Here is a 22,531-nt window from a genome sequence, read left to right on the forward strand (position 1 = left end):
ATAAATCGATCCCCGAGCGCTCTCCCAGCGACTCCTGTACTCCAACACCGCCAGAGGTGCAGGCAGAGTTGACGGGGAGCAGCAGCAGTCGACTCACCGTGGTGAAGGCACCACGGTAAGTCGATCTCAGTACGTCGACTTCAGCTACGTTATTCATGTAGCTGAAGTTGGGTAACTTAGACCCATCCCTCCCCCAGTGTAGACCAGCGCTGAAAAAAAGTAAGGGGAGTCAACGGGAGAGCGTCTTCTGTCGACCTAGTGTAGTGTGGACCCCGCGGTAAGTAGAGCTAAGCTACGTCGATTCGAGTTACGCTATTCACGTAACTCAGATAGCGTAGTTTAGATCGACAAGGCTTAAGAAGGGCGCTGAGGTGAACGCTTTGCTCCCAGGGCAGCCGGGGGAAGGAGGCGATTGGGCCACAGCCAGGCAGCCCCGCCCAACTGCCTCCAAGCAAAGGCCTCCGCGGGAGCTAGAGCTACAGTCGCGCGCTCTGCGCGGGGCGGAGCTATTCTCCGCGAGGGCGGGGCAAGGGGCAGCAACGTTCCGCTTTCTTCTGTCGGGCGCGCGCCGCCGCCCTTAGGCTGTTGGCGCGGCGGGGGAAATGGCGGCGCTGCTGCCGCGCATTGAGCGGCTCTCAGCGCGGGTGGTGCGCGTGCTGGGCTGTAACCCGGGCCCAATGACCCTGCAGGGGACCAACACCTACCTGGTGGGGACCGGGCCCAGGTAACAGCCCCGCCCCTCAGCCGAGCGCGGGCTCGCGCCACGGGGCCGGCGCCGGCTGCTTCTGCCCGCTCTGACTCTGCCCCGCAGCCGCCGCCTGGCTGAGGCTGGAGCTCGGTGGCTGAGACAGGCCCAAGCGAGGCCCGAAGTGTGGGAGTGGGGCCATGCTCTCTGCGCTGTTGTGCCTTTTAGGGGGGCTTCCGGGGGTCACGGGAAGCCTAGGGAGGGGGGTTGGGAAACTAGGGGCAGTGAAGGGTTTCCCCGGCTCTGGCACCCAATTTTGGCCCTTTGTATGCTGGGTTTCTGGGTCCGTCAGGATTTCACCTTCCCTGTCTTCCTTCCAGAGAGGTTCTACATCTTTCACGTAGTTCCCTTGGCATAGTTGGCCCGAGTTCAGTGTTAAGCTCCATGGTCCAGCTTAGTCAGTGATTTACCTCAGGGCATGATGACAACAGGTATTGGCTCTTTCCCTGGGCTTGCCCCTTTTTTTCTGGGCACTCTGTGTAAACTTTGACTTACCGCCACTGACGGTGAGTGGTTGTGTCAGGGTCCAAAGTTTCAACGTTGTTTGTTTATTGTGATTCAAGGATTCCTTTATGCTGCCGGTAGGGGCTCTGGCAATTAAACGTTACAACGCAATAATCCATCAGCGTTCAGAAAGCAAACATACGTAAACGCAGCTAGGCCAAAAAAACCTCTTCCTCCCATCTTTCTGGAAACATATCCTCAATTCTCCCCAAAAATCCTACCAAATATATGTAGGGTGAGCAGATAGCGAGTGTAAAAAAGCGGGATGGGGGTAATAGGTGCCTATATAAGAAAAAGCCCCCAAAACCAGGGCTGTCCCTATCAAATCAGGTCACCCTAAATAAAATCGGGACATTTGGTCACCTTCTGCAGCATGCCCAAACCTCACTGAATTTAGGCTACTCTGGACCAAAGCAGTCAGGGCCCTGATAAAGAATATACTGCCAGGAGCCCTCTATCTTACAATGAGGGGAATGCAGCTAGAGTACTTCTGCTGATAATACTGCAGCAGTATGTGACATGAAGAGGTGTTCTTCCTGTAGTATTTAGGGTTTCATCACCCAGGGAGTCTCTTAATTCTCTGACTTTTGTAATTGAACATTTCTGCCATATTTTCTCTCTTTAAATGCAGAAGGATCCTTATTGACACAGGAGAGCCAGCTATTCCTGAATATATTGGCTGTTTAAAACAGGCACTGGCTGAGTTCAACATCTCAATCCAGGAAATTTTAGTGACACACTGGCACCATGATCATACTGGAGGCATATCCGATATTTGTAGAAACATCCACCGTGGTAGGCAGCAGATTATAGTTTAATTTGACAATTACTGAAGGGGCACTACTGGTTAGCTATGGGGACAGGGACCCTCTAACTAGAGTGTTTTGGAGGACGGTTAGCTGGACTGTGCACTTGAGATCTTCATTTAAACAGATGGTGCTGCTACAGCAGATAGTATGAATACAGTAAATAGTATGAATGTTTGGTTTAGATGCACCCCAAGCTTTTTTCGTGTCAATATATAAATAAGTATTTATGTATTTGGAAGGGGAAAGCCTCATACTGTTAATTGTCTTTTGTCTGTGAATGATGGAGAAATTTACCATTGATAATTCAACAACAAGAGATTCCTCACCCAGTTAACACTGAGAATAATCAATTGACAATTATTTTCACTTGAAAAACAAGTAAATAACTGGGTGAAATGGCTGGTAACCACTCAAATGGAAGTTTTTGGTGAATACTCAGACTCCAGATTGTGTAAGGTAGGGACACTTTGCATGTTTGTCCTTATCCAAAATAAGGAAGATGTAATATTGATAAACATTCAGTGATGCTCTTTTGGTTAAATCTGTAAGCAGAGAAAGCGGTTTCTTTTTATACTTTATGAACAGTACAGAGAATGCAGCCCTTCTGTGTTTTGTGGGAGATTACAAAATCTGGTGAGGTTTCAGCCTGTGGCAAACTAGCCAGAGTTACTTCCAAGGAGTTCAAGTGCTGCTGGAAATGGTGTTTGTGTCTTAATGAACAAGACACAACTTCTCCAAATGAAACTAGTGAAATTTCATTTGGAGAAGTCATTTTTTGTTTATCCTCTTTAAAAAAAAAAAAAAGATTACTGATGCAGAACACCAGCTGTCTTCAATTTTAGAAGCTTTTGTAGGTGTCTGAGTGGTCTTGTCGATGTAGATATGATTTAATGTTCCTTCATATACGTAAGTTGTTGCAATAAGCTTTTTTTATTCTTTAACTTTGAATTGAAATACTCATGCATAACAGTACATGTACTGACAGTTTGTAATTTTATGGGCCATCCATGCTAGCGACCTGAGATTAATCAGTGCTTAACTATGAATAGGGTACCAAATTCAAGGCCATGAAAAAAGCATCATGGACCATGAAATCTGGTCTTTGGTGTGCCTTTACCCTATACTGTACAGATTTCACAGGGAAGACCAGCTTTTCTCAAATTGTGGGTCCTGTCCCAAAAGGGAGTTGTGGGGGGGTGTCAAAGTAATTTGGGGGGATATGGTATTGACACCCTTACTTCTGTGCTGCCTTCAGAGCTGGGTGCCCAGAGAGTTGTGGCTGTTAGCCAGGTGCCCAGCTCTGAAAGCCACAACCTGGCAGCAGCAGCACAGAAGTAAGGGTGGCATGGTATGATATTGCCACCCTTACTTCTGTGCTGCTGCCTTCAGACCTGGGTAGATGCAGAGTGGCAGCTGCTGACTGAGGGCCCAGCTCTGCAGGTAGCAGTGCAGAAGTAAGGGTGACAATACCATCCCATCTTTACTTCTGTGCTGTTGCTACTGGCAGCAGCTCTGCCTTCAGAACTGGGCTCCTGGCTAGCAGCTGCTTCTCTCCAGCTGCCCAGCTCTGAAGGCAATGTGGCCTCCAGCAGCAGCACAGAAGTAAGGGTAGCAGTATGGCAACCTCTCCCCCCCCACACACACACACTCTAACCTTGCATCCCCCCGCCCCCAAATTCCTTTTTGGGTCAGGACCTCTATAATTACAACACAGTGAAATTTATTTTTAATTCTGACCGTGGAATTGACCAAAATGGACCATGAATTTGGTAGAGCCCTAACTATGAATGATCTAAAATGTAGTCTGTTTTTCTAAATAGGTTCCAAATATTGCATAAGTAAGCTTCCACGCACTCCTCATCGTGAGGAAATAATAGAAGGAGAAAAGCTAAAGTATTCATACCTAAAAGATGGAGATGTGTTAAAAACGGAGGGAGCTACTCTCAGGTAAATGTTAGCCTACTAACACAGAACTATGTCAACTTTTAAAACTAAGCATGTTTTCCTCATACCTCATAATTCTGAAGTTACTATTTATAACTGCGTCATAATTTAGCTCTTATTTTTAAGACAGCCAAAACAGTTGAGGAGATTCATGAATATGCCACAGTGGAAATTTTTTTTTTTGATATAATTGACTGGAGGGCTGCCTGTATGTCAGATCCTGGCCCTACTTACTCAAGCAGGTAGTCTTTCTGCAGCTGAATAGTACTGTTGAAGTCAAGAGGACCTACTTATGTGAGAGGGGATTACCTAATATTGGCAGGATCCTCCCCCTGATTTCAGCACTATCTAGTCTCCCTAGAAAAATTATTAATGATTAATCCCTAGATAAAACTGTTCCTTTGGGCAACCATCTATATTCTGTAGTGTTTTATACACTGCCCATCATCGTAGTTTGAGTGGCTTCCATGTAAAATAGATAAAGTCAATAATGTACTTCATGGATTCTTTGGTACTTGTCTCATCTAAAGGTAAAAAATAAAAACTCTGCTTGCAGTAGAGTTTTAGATTTGTATTAATTGTTTTTAGGTTGAGTTTTCAGGATAACTTTTTAATTAGTGGGTGTGGTTTTTTGTGGTAGAAAGGTGATTCTCGAAGTTGTGGGTGTCATTCTTATGGTGAGAAGGCTTCTGCAAAAGATGCATGGCTGTTAATCTTTTGAAACAAACAATCTATACGGGGAATTAATACACTTGTAATTAAGCCATATTTCTTGAAACACCCTATGTACAGTTGTTCACTGTAGTTGGGAAGCAACAAAATTGCCGAACAACTAATTGAACAGTTTCAAACTGAAATTTATTGTGTGTTCAGTGGTTGTGATGAACCCTGTACAAAGGTATTTGCATCAGATTGCTTGTCCTGGTAATTCCTTCTAATATTAAAAATTCCTTAGGCCCTTTTCTGTCCCAGAATTCTCCTATCAAAACAATACTGTGCTACTGCTCCTGCAAGTTTTAAGGAGACATCCTGCTTCCTTTCCTTATTCAGAGGGAGTCCTTTTCAAGTCAGTGGTGAATTAAACTACTTCAGTGTTGTAGAACACAGGCTGGCTGCAAGATCGACTGCAAGTAGTAAAAGATATGTTTGAAAGCATTTCATATATTAAAAATAAATTTGAGGAAAAAAGGTCAGGTACACTAGGGGTTAAAAAAAAAGCTTGCCGTTTAAATATGTTACTGAAGACATACCATTACTCCCAGGATGGCCTACATAGTGCTTGGACAAGATCAGCTCATGGATGAACAACAGGTTGAAGGTGAACCAGAGCAAGATAGAGTTTATAGTGGCGGGCAGAGGAAAGCATTTTGAACTGTTGGCAGCTATGATGCTGTCTCCTTTAGTTGAAGGCATCCACCTGCAATTGGTCAGTCCAGTCTATATTTAGTAATGCTCTTGGATTCCTCACTGATGCTAAGCTCTTATATAGCAGCATCCACACGTAAAGCTTTAAACCATCACTAATTGGCTGGGAGACTGTCCCATCCTGATAAGCGAGGCCAGGTCATTGTTTATTCATGCCTTCATGTCTCAGCTGAGCTACAGCAATACAGTATACCTGGGCATAAAGCCTTCAGCCCTTAAGAAAATCCAACTTGTACAAGAATACTGCAGCATGTCTCCTCAGCAACACAAGCAATAGTGAACACATCAGACCTGGCCTCCACTCACTGCGCAGGCTCCACATAGAATATTGAATCAAGCTCAAGGTCTTGGTCCTTATCTTCAAAGTACTCAATGACCTGGACTCAGGAAATCTAAAAGATTGCCCAAAAGTCCAGGATGAAGACTATGATAGACAAATTTGCTCCTCTGGCACATTGGAACTTTCTACAAATAGGGGTAAAGCTCATCTATGTGGGAGACAGAGCTTTCTAAGGGGATGGCCTGACACTATGAATGAGCTCCCCAGGGAGCTGAGGGAAATTCACAAACCTCACCACCTTTAGCTCCAAGTGCAAAGCACATTTCTTTGACCTTGCTTTCCCCAACAAACGTTTGTGTGGTTTTTAAAAAAAAAAAAAATTTAAACAAAATCACAGCACATATTTCTTCTCCTGGGGAAAGGAGAAGAGAACAAACCCCACATGACAGATATTAGTAGGGTGACCAGACAGCAAGTGTGCAAAATCGGGACGGGGGTAATAGGAGCCTATATAAGAGACCAGAAAATCAGGACTGTCCCTATAAAATTGGGACATCTGGTCACCCTAGATATTAGCCATGTCATGTAATGCACTAATAGAAGGTGCTCAGATACTACAGTGACAGGTGTGGTATAAGGACCTATGTTATAGAATAGAATATTAGAGCTAATGTTTGCATACATGTTTATGAAGCTTAAGAAAATGGACCAGTTAGCCCAAATCACATCATCTCTAAGCTGAGATTTCATATTAACCCTCTTTCCCTAATAAGGATTTTTTTTTTTTACAGAGGTCTTTTCTGGAGTATCATATTAATTCATGGCTTTATCAGTATTTGTTTCTGTCACATGTAAATGGTGTAAATGTGACGGTTGCATAAAAAATTATTCATTCCTTTCATTTAATAGAGTTTTATATACACCTGGACACACCGATGATCATATGGCTTTACATCTAGTGGAAGAAAATGCTATATTTTCTGGTGACTGTATTCTAGGAGAAGGGACAGCAGTATTTGAAGACTTGTATGACTACATGAAATCATTGGAAATTCTGTTGCAAATGCAAGCTGACTTAATATACCCTGGTTGGTAGTTTACATTTTCTTAATTAAATCTACCAGTTTGTCAAATATTTAAAATAGCTCCTCTAAGAATGTAAGAACTCTTACTACAGTCAGATAATATAGTATTTATACAATACTTAATTTACCTTATCCAGTGTTTAGCTATTATAATTATCTAAAGGGCATTCAGTTTATTCTATTTAAGACAGTGTGTGTGCTTGCCATGATGCTATCCATTTCTCTCATGAGCATTTTTGTATTTGAGTGAAACTTGTGGTTGTGAGAAGTGCAGAACTGATAGCCCAGAAAACCAGAATTTTCTGTTACAGAACACATGCGGCAGAGGCAGCATCAGTGCAAGCTGCTTCACACCATCCTGCCACTGCATCTAAAGCTGAACTAAAAAGACCACCTATACAGCAGGGCGGGGGTAAAGGGTCAGTTCAGTATGTATAGCCCTTGAGTCCTCTAGTCAGACTGGCTAAGAATGCCAATTGTGGTCATGGTTTGAGGTAGACGGCTGCCCATTACAAACTGGATTGAGACCATAAATTGATTTCGTAGAGGCCACCAAGCTATCAGATTATTTTAGTTACCAAATTATGCTGAATTTGATTCAGTAACCAAGAGGTCAAACTCCATATTCTATTAATTATCCTCTAATTTATAGAGTCTCCTTGACTTCTTTTTTAATCTTGGAAAAGATTTAATGTTCATATAAAATTATGCCTCTTTTTGACAAGACTGAAATTAAAAAAAATTATGTGAGTAAGATTTAAGTTCCTTATTCTCTTTCAAGATTGCATATCCTGGCTCCTGCCTACCTTTTCCATCTTCTCTTTTCATTCCCTTCCCCACTTTTCATGATTAAATAACTTCAAACTCGTTTCTGCCTTCTTCATGAGAATGGCCATGCTGAGTCAGATCAATGGTAGTCTAGCCCAGTATCCTGTCTTCTGACAGTGGCCAATACCAGGTGCTTCAGAGGGAATGAATAGAAGAGGTAATCAAATGATCCATCCCCTGTCACCCATTCCCATCTTCTGGCAAACAGAGGCTAGGGACACCATTCCTGTCTATCCTGGCTAATAGCCATTGAATTTACCTAGTTCTTTTTTGAACCCAGTTAGTATCTTGGTCTTCATAACATGAACTTTCTATGAGTAGCTTCCTTGATTTAGTCTACCATATCTCCACTCTTTCTTCATGTTTTGTTAAAATGTACTACTTCCAAAAGAAATAATTTTTCATCTGTAGATCTTAAAGCACATTACCCTAGAGGTAAGATCATTATTCCCATTTTACAGATGGGGGAAGTAAACTGACTTGCCCAAGCTAACCAGTGGTAAAGCTGAAAATAGATTCCAGGTACCCTGAGTCACAGTCCAATAGCTTATCCACTAGATCACACTGCCTTCTGTATAAGGTCTACAAACCATGTTCCTCTTCTTTGTTTAGCTTTCCTCATGCCAAAAGTATGTGTTAAATTCCACCTTTTTGTCACAATTCTCTCTCCCCCCGTGTGTGTGTGTTTTATTATCCATCTAGATTATAAACTCTAAGGCAGGAAGCTTGTCTTTCTGCTTTTCTAAAGCACCTAACATGCGGCTGGCAATAGACAAATACATACACTAATTAAGATTCTAATAAAGCAATAGGATAGTGTGCATTTTCAGTGGCTGATGGCCATAGGTATCCTGGTACAGCATTTTGAATTGGAACTAATTTTATTTCCTTAACCATGTTTAATAAATATTTGTGCACTTCCATAAACAATAGTTATTCCTGAATCAGAGCAGTTTTCTATTACCACTGTTGACTGTATTAAAATTGGTAAATTATAGTAACTTGATTTGTGTTCAATTTTATGCATGCTGAGAATCCTGTTTGACAGCCTTATTCTCTGCCTTTCCTTTTCCTCTCTCACGCAACTCTCCCCCTACACACACACACACTCCCCCCCCCCCCCCCCCGGCTTCTCTTATTCCATCTGAACTCTGAATTAGATCTAGGAGGATGCCATGATTCATTGCAACATGACAATTTGCCTAGTGTGAATGTCTTTATATGGATAACTTTTTATATTTAACATTAGTTTTTTTAATTGAATACACAATAGAACCTATCCACTGTTAGTGTTTTATAAATCTCCCTGGGAACTGATACTTTGGCCACCAGAGGGCTCTCACTTTTCTATTCATACAGCTTTTCTACTAAGAAATGCAAGTACTTTAAAAATTGAATGTCCATTAACAAAAATCTCTTAATTTTAAGGTGCTAAAAACAGTATTAAATTTTATGTTCCAAGGAATATTTGAACTTAGACTCCCTAAAATTAAGAATTTAAAATGATGAAAATTAACCTTTACCAAAATGTTTTATACTAATACACTCAGTTCTTGCAGTCTCTTAAATAAATGTACAATTGTATAGTATCACATTGTATTTAAAAAACAGCCTTAATTCTGTCCATATAGTCCTGGACAGCCTCAAGTTGTATTCAGAAATTCGGATATAGTCTCCCACTTAACAACATAGATTTTTCCAATATTGACTGCCATCAGGATCTCAATTTTAGCCCTCCAAATACAGAGCAAAGACTCTTATCATTCCAACTTCTCATTGTAGCCACAAATTTCACATTTAAGCACCTATGCCGTATGAGAACACCATCCACTATTCTGCTGTAAGGTAGAAAGCCCACTTGGAGCTTCATAGTTTTATAATTTTTTTCTAAGTATCACATGAGGAGAGCAGAATTTCTCCTGTTAAGTAATAAAAGTTGACAAATGTTTTAGTTCCTTAACAGTATTAAATGGGGGAGGAAGAACGGCCTTGTGGTTAATCCTCCGATTTAGGATTTGTCAATTCCTACCTCTGTCAAACTTGCTGTGTGATTTGAGAATGTCACTTATTTCTCTCTGCCTAAATTTCTCATCTGTAATATATGAGTAATGATACTACTTCAAAGGAGTGTTACGAAACTAGATTCCTTCATTGTTGTGATGCACCCTAGTGCTATGATGATGGGAGACATATGGGTATCTAGGGTGATACAAACCAGTGTTTGCATAAGGTCTAAACTATTAAAACATTAAAATACTTCCATTAAAATACCCATATGGAATAGATCTAGAAATGTATTGTAATTTTTTTTGCAAGTCACTTAATAGATTTATTGATGGGGTGTTTGTGTTGAAATGGAAGAGCTCAAACCCAACTATAAATCTGAGTGTTTCCAAAAGTTGGGACAGGTTTATATCTAGATTGGTTCCAAATTTTTCAATTTTGGCCCAGTATCATTGACAGAAAAGTGTACATGTACGTGGTTGCTGGAGATGACCTGGTGTGCAGAATGAGTGAGCCTTCTTGAACTTTGGTTCCATTTTCATATCCAAACATTGGATCTCTAGCTCACTGGAGGTGGAGTGTGTTAAATCTTTTTCAAATTGAAATGATAGGTTTGTTGATAACTATATCTTGTGATTCAGAACTAAGGTTTGTTTTGGAGTGTTTAATGTGACTTTTCACCACTGTAGGCTTTGAGAATGAACAATTACTGTATTACAGCCTCTATTCACCGAACCATAACTGATCATTTCTGTTTTTTAAAGTACACTTTTTACTAACTTTAACATTAACATCATTGGTATGTTACATTTGTTTTTTGTCATGCAAAAAACTTCAACATAAGGATACTTTGTCTAGGAATTTTACTTTTAAAAGTATTATACTGAAAGCACACACTTCAACTGTAAGTCTTATGTGCATAAAATAGACTTCACTGCATAGTATTAAATGCATAAGTCTATGTGCTGAAATCAGTATATAAAGTTTAATGTGCATAAACTTTATGCTGAAAAGACTTAATGAATTTCTGCCAAACTTACAAGTTCCACCTAGTTGCCTGTTGGGCTTAAGATCTCCCCGTACCCCCGCAAGACTTATCTTAGCATGAAGAAAAGGAATACTTGTAGCACCTTAGAGACTAACAAATTTATTTGAGCATAAGCTTTCATCCGATGAAGTGAGCTGTAGCTCATGAAAGCTTATGCTCAAATAAATTTGTTAGTCTCTAAGGTGCTACAAGTACTCCTTTTCTTTTTGCGAATACAGACTATCACGACTGATACTCTGAAACCTATCTTAGCATGGACTCCTTTTATGGTAGTCTTCATCATGTATGCTTCAAGCACTGAAGAGTGCCAGTTCTTTTGTTCCAAACTGCCACTTCCGAGACAAAATGAGTCTGGGACCCATGGACCACACATGCACACTAAGTATAAATGCTGCCATTGTAATATGGTGCACTTTGCACTGGTGTCAATTACTACAGAGTGGCAGACAGTGAAGAATTAGGCTCCCAGTCTTTGGATTGTCAGGTACTTTGCACTACATCAGCTCCAGTCCCTCCTAGGACACTGATTTCAGAAGGACTTGGGGAAGAAACTGAAAAGTAAGTCAATTTTAAGTTATGAGGAACTGAAAAGTCATGGTGCTTAGTCAAAAAGCAAATAATTTTTGGAAATTATGAAGTCCTAGAACTAAAACTTGGTTTGATCAATTTACTTAACTGTCTCAAAAATACAACTATAGCTGGAGAATAATTCCAAAAATGTAGAGCCCAAAAGAACTTCAAAAGAAACTGTTTAATTCTGAGCACCCCAATAATTTTAATCTTATAAAAGAACCCGAGTTGCAGCCTTAACTATCTTAACTATTATGTGTGTATCTCAGTTCTGTACAATACACAGTACCATGATTTATCTGCCTCTTGCCACAAAAAACTCAGAATTTCCCTACATTTTGGCAATTGATTTCTCTAGAAATCAGGCATCGTTCAAATTACGTTTGCATATATTCGTGTATTGTACAAACCAAAACAATTAAATTTAGTATTTTATATCAGGGCAATACCACAGATTCTTCAAAGTTCACCGCTTCATAGATAAAAACGATGATCCCTTTTTTACTTTGGTTTCAAAGCACTTCTATAATTCCATTATTTGCAGTTTGTCTAAATGTTATGCCAAATTTAATCAAATTTTAAATGGACAGTATCTTTGACAGTTTCTTCTTGCTCTATCAAATTCCAGTTTTTTTGATAAAAAAAGACATCCATCATGCTTCTGAAAAAATATTTGTGTTTAAAAAAAAAAGCCAGCACAGCATCTGCTTTTTTCCTATTGTGTTGTCCTTCCCCCTCAAATCTTTCCAGGTCTGTTGTTCCCTCTGCTCTTTCTTTCCCATGTTCTCGCCTTTTAACTTGTGTACATACACTACAGCCTGTAAAGTGAAACTTGGCAATGATTCTATTGATAATTCTGTGGTCTACAGTGTCTAAAACACACTGTAATGGAGAATCAAAGATATACTGGCAGTTGGGTGGCCAGGTGCCCGGTGTTCGGCTGGACTTTGGGGACCTGGCAGTGTCAGTTCAGATCTACTAACTGGACATCCAGAGTCCGGTTATTGTGAGCGGGGGAGGTGCTGTGTCATCACTCACTCCAACCCCTACTCAGCCAGGGCTGCCTCCTACCTTCATTAGGCGGCTGCAGCTCCTGGCCCCGGTTCCACAGGCAAGTCTCTCCTGACTTGGGTGGAGATGGGAGGGGGAAAGCAGTGGAAGGGGGCAGGACCTCAGAGGAAGAGATGGGGTGGGGCTGGGCTTTGGGGAGAATAGGCTGGCCAGGAGTGGAGAAGAGACTGGGTAGGGGAGGTTCCGGCACTCCTGCTGGAGTGTCTGTTTTTTAAATATTTCCACATTTGCAACCCTAACTGGCAGGGTGGGAAGTACAGGGATGCTGCTGCTTCCATAGGATTTGTAGGCTTATCAGACCTTTTTACCAAAGTGAGAGGATTTGTGAGCAAATTATTAAATATTGTTTAAAATATTCTGTTTCTTATATGAAAACTCTTGTAATTGTGTTTGAATTTAGGACATGGCCCAGTAGTACAAGATGCATGTGCTAAAATTCAAGAATACATTTCTCACCGAAATGCACGTGAACAACAAATCCTAAATGTTTTGCAGGAGAATACTGGAAAATCATTTACAGCAATGGAGCTTATAAAGATTGTATACAAGGTAATTATAGTTAAAATGTTAAATTGAACTGAAGAACACAACCTTAATTTTCAATTAAATAAATTTAACATGTTAGGTGTTTGTATGTGGGCTTTTAGGAGGTTTCATAGTTAAGCAGAGCCACAGTTGGCACTTTCTGTTCTAGTCATGTGCGGTAAAGGACTAATGTGTGCACTTTGCTACACGACTATAAGCATGTAAGTAGTCTCGCAACTTAAGTGCTTTACTGAATCTGGGCTTAATTTTTTATGAACTTCTACCTTTCATAATTATTTTAAGCCTAGTAATCACACGTTCCTCATGAGGATCAAGAAAGTTTGTAGTTATAAAACAGTCAGATCAGAATGAACAATGTCAGACAATAACTAAATATTTATGTCCAGGGTTGGCATCTCCTGCAAGATATTTTAGAACTTTTAGTTCAGGCTCCCACAGGCTTCAGGAAGGTGCACGTTAAAAACTGTGCTAGAAACCCTGTGTTCGGACTGCTTGTCATGGGGCAACAGGAGCTGGATCCTGTGATTTAAAGATAAACAGACTACACTCAAAAGCTTATTTATTGATCAGATAGAGCCCTAAAGATACTAGTCTCTCTGCTTACCCTTCCTCTCTTTACGGTAATTCTCAGAGTGTGGGGCATGCAGTATAGAGAACTCTTTCATGGTGTTGCTTACGGGGGGGGGGGGGACAAAACAAAACAGTTATTCGCTGGGCTGAAGGGAAAGTGCAAGATGCAGGGAGGGCAAAAGATAGCTGCCAACCATCCTAATCTGACATGGGCTGTAAACATCTTGGATAGATTTACAAAGGGTTTTGCAAATGCATCTCAGGTGTTTCAAGTTCCAATCTGTGTCTTGGAGACTGGGAACTACTGCAGCCTAGGAGGGATTTTTCTGTAATGCTAGCCTCTCATACAGGTCAGGCAGAGACTGCTACCTATTGTTTGTCTGAGCAGCTACTCTAGGCTGATTTTTTTGTAGAGTGGAAACCAGTTCAGAGTCAGGGAAGGGAGCCAGTAGCTCCCTCCCCCTACACATTGAGGTAAGTGGTAAGGGGGGGGGGGATTAATCAAAGGAGCAGGGGAACTGGGCCGTGGAGAATAATCATACCAAGGGGTAGAAAATTTGGGAGAGATGGGTCCCCCATGTAATTTCAGATAGGTATGGGGACAGGCTTGGGTAACACTGAATTTTAAATCCCCCTCCATCACCCCCCCTTTGAAGACAGATATAGGCTGTGGTGGGAGAGCCTGTTGTGGAAGGAACAGTTATGAGGAGAGGTGGTTTCAAGGAGAGGCTCCATTACTTCAGGTAAGCATCCAGAAGCTGTGATGCTTATCAGAATCAAACATTCTGAGGTTCTCCACTCACTAATTTCTAATAATTTTTAGAATGGCACTAAGTTTTTAATATGGAGATAACTGTTTTGCATCTCCTGATATTTATTTAAAAAAAACCACACAATTTGCCAAGACAACCATTTAGATCCCACAAGATCTCCAACTGCCAGATCCATAGCATATTTGGAAAAATTCCCCTCAAATTTTAAGAAATGCTGGCAACTGTGGAAAAAACCTTGAGGAGTGGAAAGGGAATTTGATGTTCAACTGTCTGCTGTCATATTGCCTCTATATAAATCCATGGTACACCCACATCTTGAATACTGCATGCAGACGTGGTTGCCCCCATCTCAAAAAAGATGTATTGGAATTGAAAGAGATTCAGGAAAGGGCAACAAAAATGAGTAGGGGTTAATAGGACTGGGACTTTCAGCTTGGAAAAGAGATCATAGAATCATAGAATCATAGAATATCAGGGTTGGAAGGGACCCCAGAAGGTCATCTAGTCCAACCCCCTGCTCAAAGCAGGACCAAGTCCCAGTTAAATCATCCCAGCCAGGGCTTTGTCAAGCCTGACCTTAAAAACCTCTAAGGAAGGAGATTCTACCACCTCCCTAGGTAACGCATTCCAGTGTTTCACCACCCTCTTAGTGAAAAAGTTTTTCCTAATATCCAATCTAAACCTCCCCCATTGCAACTTGAGACCATTACTCCTCGTTCTGTCATCTGCTACCATTGAGAACAGTCTAGAGCCATCCTCTTTGAAACCCCCTTTCAGGTAGTTGAAAGCAGCTATCAAATCCCCCCTCATTCTTCTCTTCTGCAGACTAAACAATCCCAGCTCCCTCAGCCTCTCCTCATAAGTCATGTGCTCTAGACCCCTAATCATTTTTGTTGCCCTTCGCTGTACTCTTTCCAATTTATCCACATCCTTCCTGTAGTGTGGGGCCCAAAACTGGACACAGTACTCCAGATGAGGCCTCACCAGTGTCGAATAGAGGGGAACGATCACGTCCCTCGATCTGCTCGCTATGCCCCTACTTATACATCCCAAAATGCCATTGGCCTTCTTGGCAACAAGGGCACACTGCTGACTCATATCCAGCTTCTCGTCCACTGTCACCCAGGTCCTTTTCCGCAGAACTGCTGCCGAGCCATTCGGTCCCTAGTCTGTAGCGGTGCATTGGATTCTTCCATCCTAAGTGCAGGACCCTGCATTTATCCTTATTGAACCTCATTAGATTTCTTTTGGCCCAATCCTCCAATTTGTCTAGGTCCTTCTGTATCCTATCCCTCCCCTCCAGCGTATCTACCACTCCTCCCAGTTTAGTATCATCCGCAAATTTGCTGAGAGTGCAATCCACACCATCCTCCAGATCATTTATGAAGATATTGAACAAAACGGGCCCCAGGACCGACCCCTGGGGCACTCCACTTGACACCGGCTGCCAACTAGACATGGAGCCATTGATCACTACCCGTTGAGCCCGACAATCTAGCCAGCTTTCTACCCACCTTATAGTGCATTCATCCAGCCCATACTTCCTTAACTTGCTGACAAGAATGCTGTGGGAGACCGTGTCAAAAGCTTTGCTAAAGTCAAGAAACAATACATCCACTGCTTTCCCTTCATCCACAGAACCAGTAATCTCATCATAAAAGGCGATTAGATTAGTCAGGCATGACCTTCCCTTGGTGAATCCATGCTGACTGTTCCTGATCACTTTCCTCTCCTCTAAGTGCTTCAGGATTGATTCTTTGAGGACCTGCTCCATGATTTTTCCAGGGACTGAGGTGAGGCTGACCGGCCTGTAGTTCCCAGGATCCTCCTTCTTCCCTTTTTTAAAGATGGGCACTACATTAGCCTTTTTCCAGTCATCCGGGACTTCCCCCGTTCGCCACGAGTTTTCAAAGATAATGGCCAAGGGCTCTGCAATCACAGCCGCCAATTCCTTCAGCACTCTCGGATGCAATTCGTCCGGCCCCATGGACTTGTGCACGTCCAGCTTTTTCCAGATGACTAAGGGAGGATATGATAGAGATCTATAAAATCATGACTGGTGTGGAGAAAGTAAATAAGGAAGTGTTATTTACTCCTTCTCATAACACAAGAACTAGGGGTCACCAAATGAAATTAATAGGCAGCAGGTTTAACAACAAACAAAAGTATGTATTTTTTCACACAATGCCCAGTCAACCTGTGGAACTCCTTGCCAGAGGATGTTGAGAAGGCCAAGACTATAACAGGATTCAAAGAAGCTAGATAAGTTCATGGAGGATAGGTCCATCGATGGCTATTAGCCAGGATGGGCAGGGATGGTGTACCTAGTCTGTTTGCCAGAAGCTGGGAATGGGCGACAGGGGATGGATCACTTGATCACCTGTTCTGTTCATTCCCTTTGGGGCACCTGGCATTGGCCACTGGGCTAGGTAGACCTTTGGTCTGATCCAGTGTGGCCTCTTATATTGAACTTCATATTTGGCCAAATATGAATGTTAGAAGTGGTTTATTTGTAATACATTGTTAAATTTGGGCATAAAGTTGGCCAGGAAAGAACACTGGGAAATTGCAGGATGGGCTTTATCATTCTGAAACTCTTTTGTTTTGAAATTTGAATTTACATAGCTTGCATTAGCAGAATTAACTTTTTCAATGCTATGACTTTTTCAATATCTTTGCAAATATTAATGCAAACTAGGAGTAATAACCTTGGAAAAGCAAGTTTTCTAGTGGGGAGAAAAAGGAGGAGGGAACCACATTTATGAAGCAGTCAGTAAAATCTAAAGAAAATTTTCTAGCCACACTAACATCCCAGTAGAGGCCCATTTCACAACAACACTTAAGCATGTGCTATCCTTAATTAGTACATAATGAAAAGAATGGGGGGAAAATATATTTAAACTGGAGATTTAAGTTGTAGGACTTATTTCAATTCTTTGCCACTGCTGGTGGGTAGTTGAATGTAAAAGGAAAATGAAAAAAATTGGCAGATATGGCATGACTATGTATTTGTTGTATTTCTATTTAGGAAACTCCTGAAAATTTGCTTAAAGCAGCAGAAAATAACCTCACCCTTCACTTAAGGAAATTAGAAAAAGAAGGAAAAGTGTGTAAGTTTTTTTTTATAAATTTCTTAGAGTATTTTGTTTTTTTCCTGGAAATCACATATGGATAGTTTTTCATACAATTTTTGTAGTATTAGTAGTCACTCAGACAATTTAAAGTAGAATTAAAAACTAAAGGTGATTTAACATTAAAGATATCTAAAGTTCTGGAAAAGATAGTGTGTTTGAGAAGCTGCCTGTGATGACAAATACTATCGTAATGCATACATTCAAGAGATCAGAATTAAAGAACATACACATTTAGTATTTGTCATCACAGGCAGCTTCTCAGATACATTTTATTTTCTAAAAGTTTAGATCAGCTCTGATTACATAACTAATGACTTTTTTTAGGCATATGTTATTGGGGACAGAGTTAAAAATTGTGTAACTCTATCTTTTACATTTCCTGACTTTTATAGTAATTAACTGCAACCTTAATGTTGTATTAATTTAGGGTTTTTTGCATTTTACTTTCAAGTTGTTTTAATAAAAAATGGTCAGAAAAGTGTCCCAGTTCTGTAATAAGAATGCAATAGGGCAGGGGTTCTCAAACTGGGGGGTTTGGGACTCAGGGGGTTGCAAGCTGTCAGCCTCCACTCCAAACCCCACTTTGCCTCCAGCATTTATAATGGTGTTAAATATTTTTTTAAAAAAAGTGTTTTTAATTTATAAGGAGTGGTCGCACTCAGAGCATACTGTGTGAAAGGGGTCACCAGTATAAAAGTTTGAGAACCACTGCAGTAGGGCATCATTATGATCTCTTGAGCTCACTACACCTCTTAAATGGTATAACATGTGTTCTCTATCCACTGCTGGACACTAGCAAGCACACTGAGGATAGGTCCTGGCCACTTACAAATTTGGCTGAGTAAGACTCCCGGGGGCTTTATGTGCTGTTGACCTACTAACAAGTCCCTCCCTTCCCTACCCCTGAAGCCTCAGCTAAGGTAGCACCATTAACAGGTTATTTTCTGGGTCTTGTGCAGATACCCAAGGACTAGATGAGTAGAGGGTTCCTTTGCAGCTCCTCCTAGGAGAGGAAACTTGCCCATTAATAAGCTGTGCACATATGCACAATAAGTCATTTTAAATGTACATCTGTCGGCTTAATCTGTTCTGCATGCTCAGTGTGTACCTTTCAAACAAAAGTTGTTAGCCAATTTTTTTCCCCCCAAGTAAGGACTTTTTCTTGCTTCTTGGAACCATAAAAATTCACCTTTTGATAAGCAACCAGGGACACTGAGCTTCAGTCAAAAGAGTCTATGCTTCAGAAAGAAATGAGTATCTAAAATTGTTTGGCAGCCTTAATTATGGGTTGTACCAAATGCTGGCTAGAATAATTCTTGTGACTTTCTTCAATGTTACTTTTGTTGCATATAGAATTAATTTACATTTTCCACCTTCTTTGTAAGAATTAAAAAGATGTTTTCAAATCCCATATCCATATTGATTATTCTTGTGGGAGGTTGAAGGGGGGAGTAAAGTTGAAAATATAAGATCTGTGGTTTTTTGCTTGCTGATTTGTACACTTTGTGATGCAAGTATTAACTTTGTAATAGAACTTAGATTTGTAATACACATGACAGCACTACTTTTGTCAATATTTCAGTTCAATTTAAGGATTTATATTAAGAAAAATACAAATTATTGGTCCTGAATGAGTATTATACAAGTCCTTGTATACTCGTACCACTGATCATTGACCTTTGACTTTGTTTTGGTACAAAGCCATTTTTTAAATACAGTTTGAGGTGCAGCATTTCAAATTTTGGTCTGTTCTTAGGAAACAGTAGCTATAGTCAAATGAAAGTTTCTTCTAACTGTCACAAAAATATTTGTCCAAAGAAACCTCTTGTTAATGTGCAGCACTGAATATGCCTAGCATATTTTATTCCATTGTTATGAAAACTAACAGTAATTTGGTACATGTTCTGTTGTGCAAAGATTCTTAATATTCAGAAATTCCAGTATGTTTTCCTTAAGTTTTATAATTGTATTCATTAAAATTTGTTCTTAATATGGTTTATATCCCTAGATGTCTGGTTTTGTTATAGTTAGCCAAATTTATGAATGTTTAACAACCTCCAGTAAATCAAACACTTAACCTTAAGTATTCAGGTGGACAGCACTCTGGCTTTAAAATAAAATCTCCTAGTGTGCATGCACAAATGGATTTTAAGATATATGGTGTGACAACTTCATGTGTCTGAGGTTAGAATTAAGCTTCCCGAGTTACTTCATTTTGCCAATATTTTCCTTTTCCATAGCAAACAGTGTATATTTAGACCCAACAATGATAGCTTTGAGTGACTAACTTGGTCAGTTTTACTTTACTTTTTTTTTCCCCCTTAACAGTAAATGAAAAGTCTCCCAACTTCAGATGGAAAAGCAGTTTGTAAGTGTTGCAAGAAACAGAAACAAGATTGTGTATTCTCAAATAAATACACAGACACAACCTCTTTATATAAATAGATGGACTTGTGTATGCAGAACATTGCATGGAGAATTAGAGGAATCCAAAAGCACTCTGCTGTTATGTAACATCAGAACAACATTTTTGTTTGGGGAAAAAAATTACATAATTCTGTTGTCTTAAATAAGACATCTAGTGTTACAGAGTACTCAGATAACTAATGATTGTCATATTCTGTCTTATGGGAATTGAAAAAACTTGTAGCTTCATTTGACAATCTGAATATATTGTGAACAGCTGCACATTATCTTTTTTGTAAATTTGTTGACTTTTTGCCAGTGATACAAAACAGCTAGTAAAGGTACTACTAGAATATAAAGTAATTATTAACTGTAGTGCAAAAACTGATTGTGAAGGCAGAGTGCCTTTCATGATGACCTATTTTCACCTGTTCATACTAGTGCAAAAATGACTTAGTTTGGGATTTGAGAGTGCTCAACCCTTCTGAAAACCCAGCCACTTTTATTAAGTTACTGTAAGTATTGATTTTTGGAGCCTAATTTTAGACACCCAAAGTTGAAATTTTTGGCCCCTATTTGGGCTGTTGCTATTTAATCTAGAAAGATTCAATGCAAGAGCTAAGTGAGCAGAAAAGCTTTGTAGTCTGAGGAAAAACTTTTCCTAGCAGATTCAGCATAAGGAGCTACTATTAATTTTAAACTATTCATACCAGTTAAGACAAACTGTTAATAAAATCAAATCATAGCAAAAGTAATGCAAACAGAAAACTGTGCGCAAATGAAACATTCTACAATCACATGATTTTTAAAAAAAAACTATACAGACGATTATTAGAGATGTATTGAACATTAAGCACTTGAAGTCCCAGGTGTTTGCCAATTTTAAATATTGCTTTATAAATTCTGCCCTGAGTTTCCTACCAATGTCAAATTACAAAGGTGGAACAAGGCAAAATTTGACTACAAGACTCTGTATACTGTCTGATTAAAAAATACAGTAGAAGGTTTTAATTGAAGATAATGTTGGACCTGAATTTCAGTTTTCTGTGTGGCTTAAACTTCTGAAGTAACTGAACCTGTAAATATTTATACTACTGTGTGTATTCAAAAAGTACATAATGTCTGTATGGTTTAAATGTACCTTTTAATCCTGGCACAAATCTTGTTTTGAAGTCACTTAATATGGAATACAGATAAATGTATCTTTCATGCCTATGTTCTTGGGAAAGCCTTTACAGACTTGAAGTGGTTCAACCCTATATTTTCATATGAGGCATGTACACATTTGGTAAGGTAGGTTTTTTTTATGTAGGCTTTAGAAGTTGTATTGTTCCAATGTTAGTTGACAGCAAATACACATGGTTTATAGACAGGGTGGAGTTGATTTAAATCACTAGTCAGGAAGACTTGCTTTAATCATGGATTTCTAAATAAAAGTGCATTCTTGTTGGTTGTTATAATACATATTCTTCACAACTCAGATGAATGTACCTTCCAAAAATGAAACACTATACAGTTTAAGTGATTTATTTTGAAAATTTTAGATTAGTTTTACAGCTATATCAGAAAATGAATGATTGTATGGTTTTCATTTACCAAAGGTAATTGAAGCAGATATTTATGAAGTCATTGGGAGGTGAACTATCAATAATATTTGGAGGATTTTTTTTGTCATGCTGTATTAGGATCAGAACATCACCAGACAGACATTTTAAATTTTATTTAATTTAAAAAAACATTATGTATTCTGGATTTTTTCCTTCAACAGCAAACGTTTTATCAAAACAATCATATGAATTTTTGAATTTAGTTAAACGTTCAAGTTTTTTGAAAATCAGGTTTTGATTAAAATTGTTTAAGTAAAATAGTTAAATGAAATATTTAAAAAAAATTAAATAGACTGTCAGCCAGGTCAACATGAGAAACTTAAAATATGGGCTTATGCAACTAACTCAGTCTTCACCTTCATTTTCCTGTTTGTTCATAATCTGGAAAAGGAAAACAAGCTTTCCTGCTTCTTCAGGTCCCAAACCATTTCTCAAAATTTGAAATGAATTAGTCCAAAGGAAGAAAATATTCTTTTGACATCAGCAGAAGAAGCTACTGCTGTTAAAAGTGAGATCATTTCTATAGTCTCTGAATCCAAGTGCTTACGTGACTTCCACCAGAAATGTGACTTTCTTTAAGACATCATCAGCAAACATATTTCTTGGTTCTTATTCCCAAACTGGATCTCTTTTTCGGTCTGCTGCCATTATAAGTTTTCCCTTCTAGTGAGAGAATGGTATAGTAGATCTCAAATCAATGAAGGCTACACTCAGAAAGATCAAGACTTCTGGAATATGCTGCTTAAAGTTTCACTTCTGTTTCTACTGCCTGTCCCTCCCTTCTCACATTTATCTCCAGACTTCTTCTTCTTCTTGTCCAGATCTATTCCACCCCTAATAATCTTCTATTCAATGAACTTTTTGAAACTTTGCACTTTGAGAGGTAAGGGATTGACTCTGTACACAAATTTGCAGAGGGACAATAGGGTTGAGATCTGTGATTTCTCACCTCTCTATTTATTTAAAATATTTTTGGTGTTAACAAGCATGTTATCTCTGGAGACACAAATCCACAGTTTGAGAACTGCAAAACAAAGCATCTCTGATGGTATCTTCTACTGAGCACCGAGTACCATTGGGTAGATAGAAAGATGAGCCTAAATAATCTATACAGAAGCCCCTGGAACCTCATAAGATTGGGTCCCTAATCCATGAACTATTGGAACTCATTTACAAAATGTT

At 39.7% G+C, this 22,531-nt stretch overlaps 1 protein-coding gene across 2 annotated transcripts; it reads left to right on the forward strand.

Annotated features, from left to right (window-relative positions):
• Positions 1 to 368: 368 nt before the first annotated feature.
• On the forward strand, positions 369 to 20,949 carry LACTB2 (lactamase beta 2). Of its 2 annotated transcripts, none has more exons than XM_038391459.2 (7): positions 369 to 724; positions 1,881 to 2,044; positions 3,879 to 4,005; positions 6,617 to 6,795; positions 12,714 to 12,862; positions 17,231 to 17,312; positions 19,665 to 20,949. In XM_038391459.2, the coding sequence occupies exons 1-7, from the start codon at positions 603 to 605 to the stop codon at positions 19,706 to 19,708; spliced, it is 867 nt and encodes a 288-aa protein (XP_038247387.2). In that variant the 5' UTR covers positions 369 to 602; the 3' UTR covers positions 19,709 to 20,949. The 2 variants fall into 2 exon arrangements, with proteins under 2 accessions (XP_038247387.2, XP_038247389.1); XM_038391461.2 differs by having other exon boundaries at positions 471 to 724; positions 17,231 to 17,308.
• Positions 20,950 to 22,531: the final 1,582 nt, after the last annotated feature.

Source organism: Dermochelys coriacea, chromosome 2 (assembly GCF_009764565.3).
Source record: "Dermochelys coriacea isolate rDerCor1 chromosome 2, rDerCor1.pri.v4, whole genome shotgun sequence".
Classification (NCBI taxonomy): Eukaryota; Metazoa; Chordata; order Testudines; family Dermochelyidae; genus Dermochelys; species Dermochelys coriacea.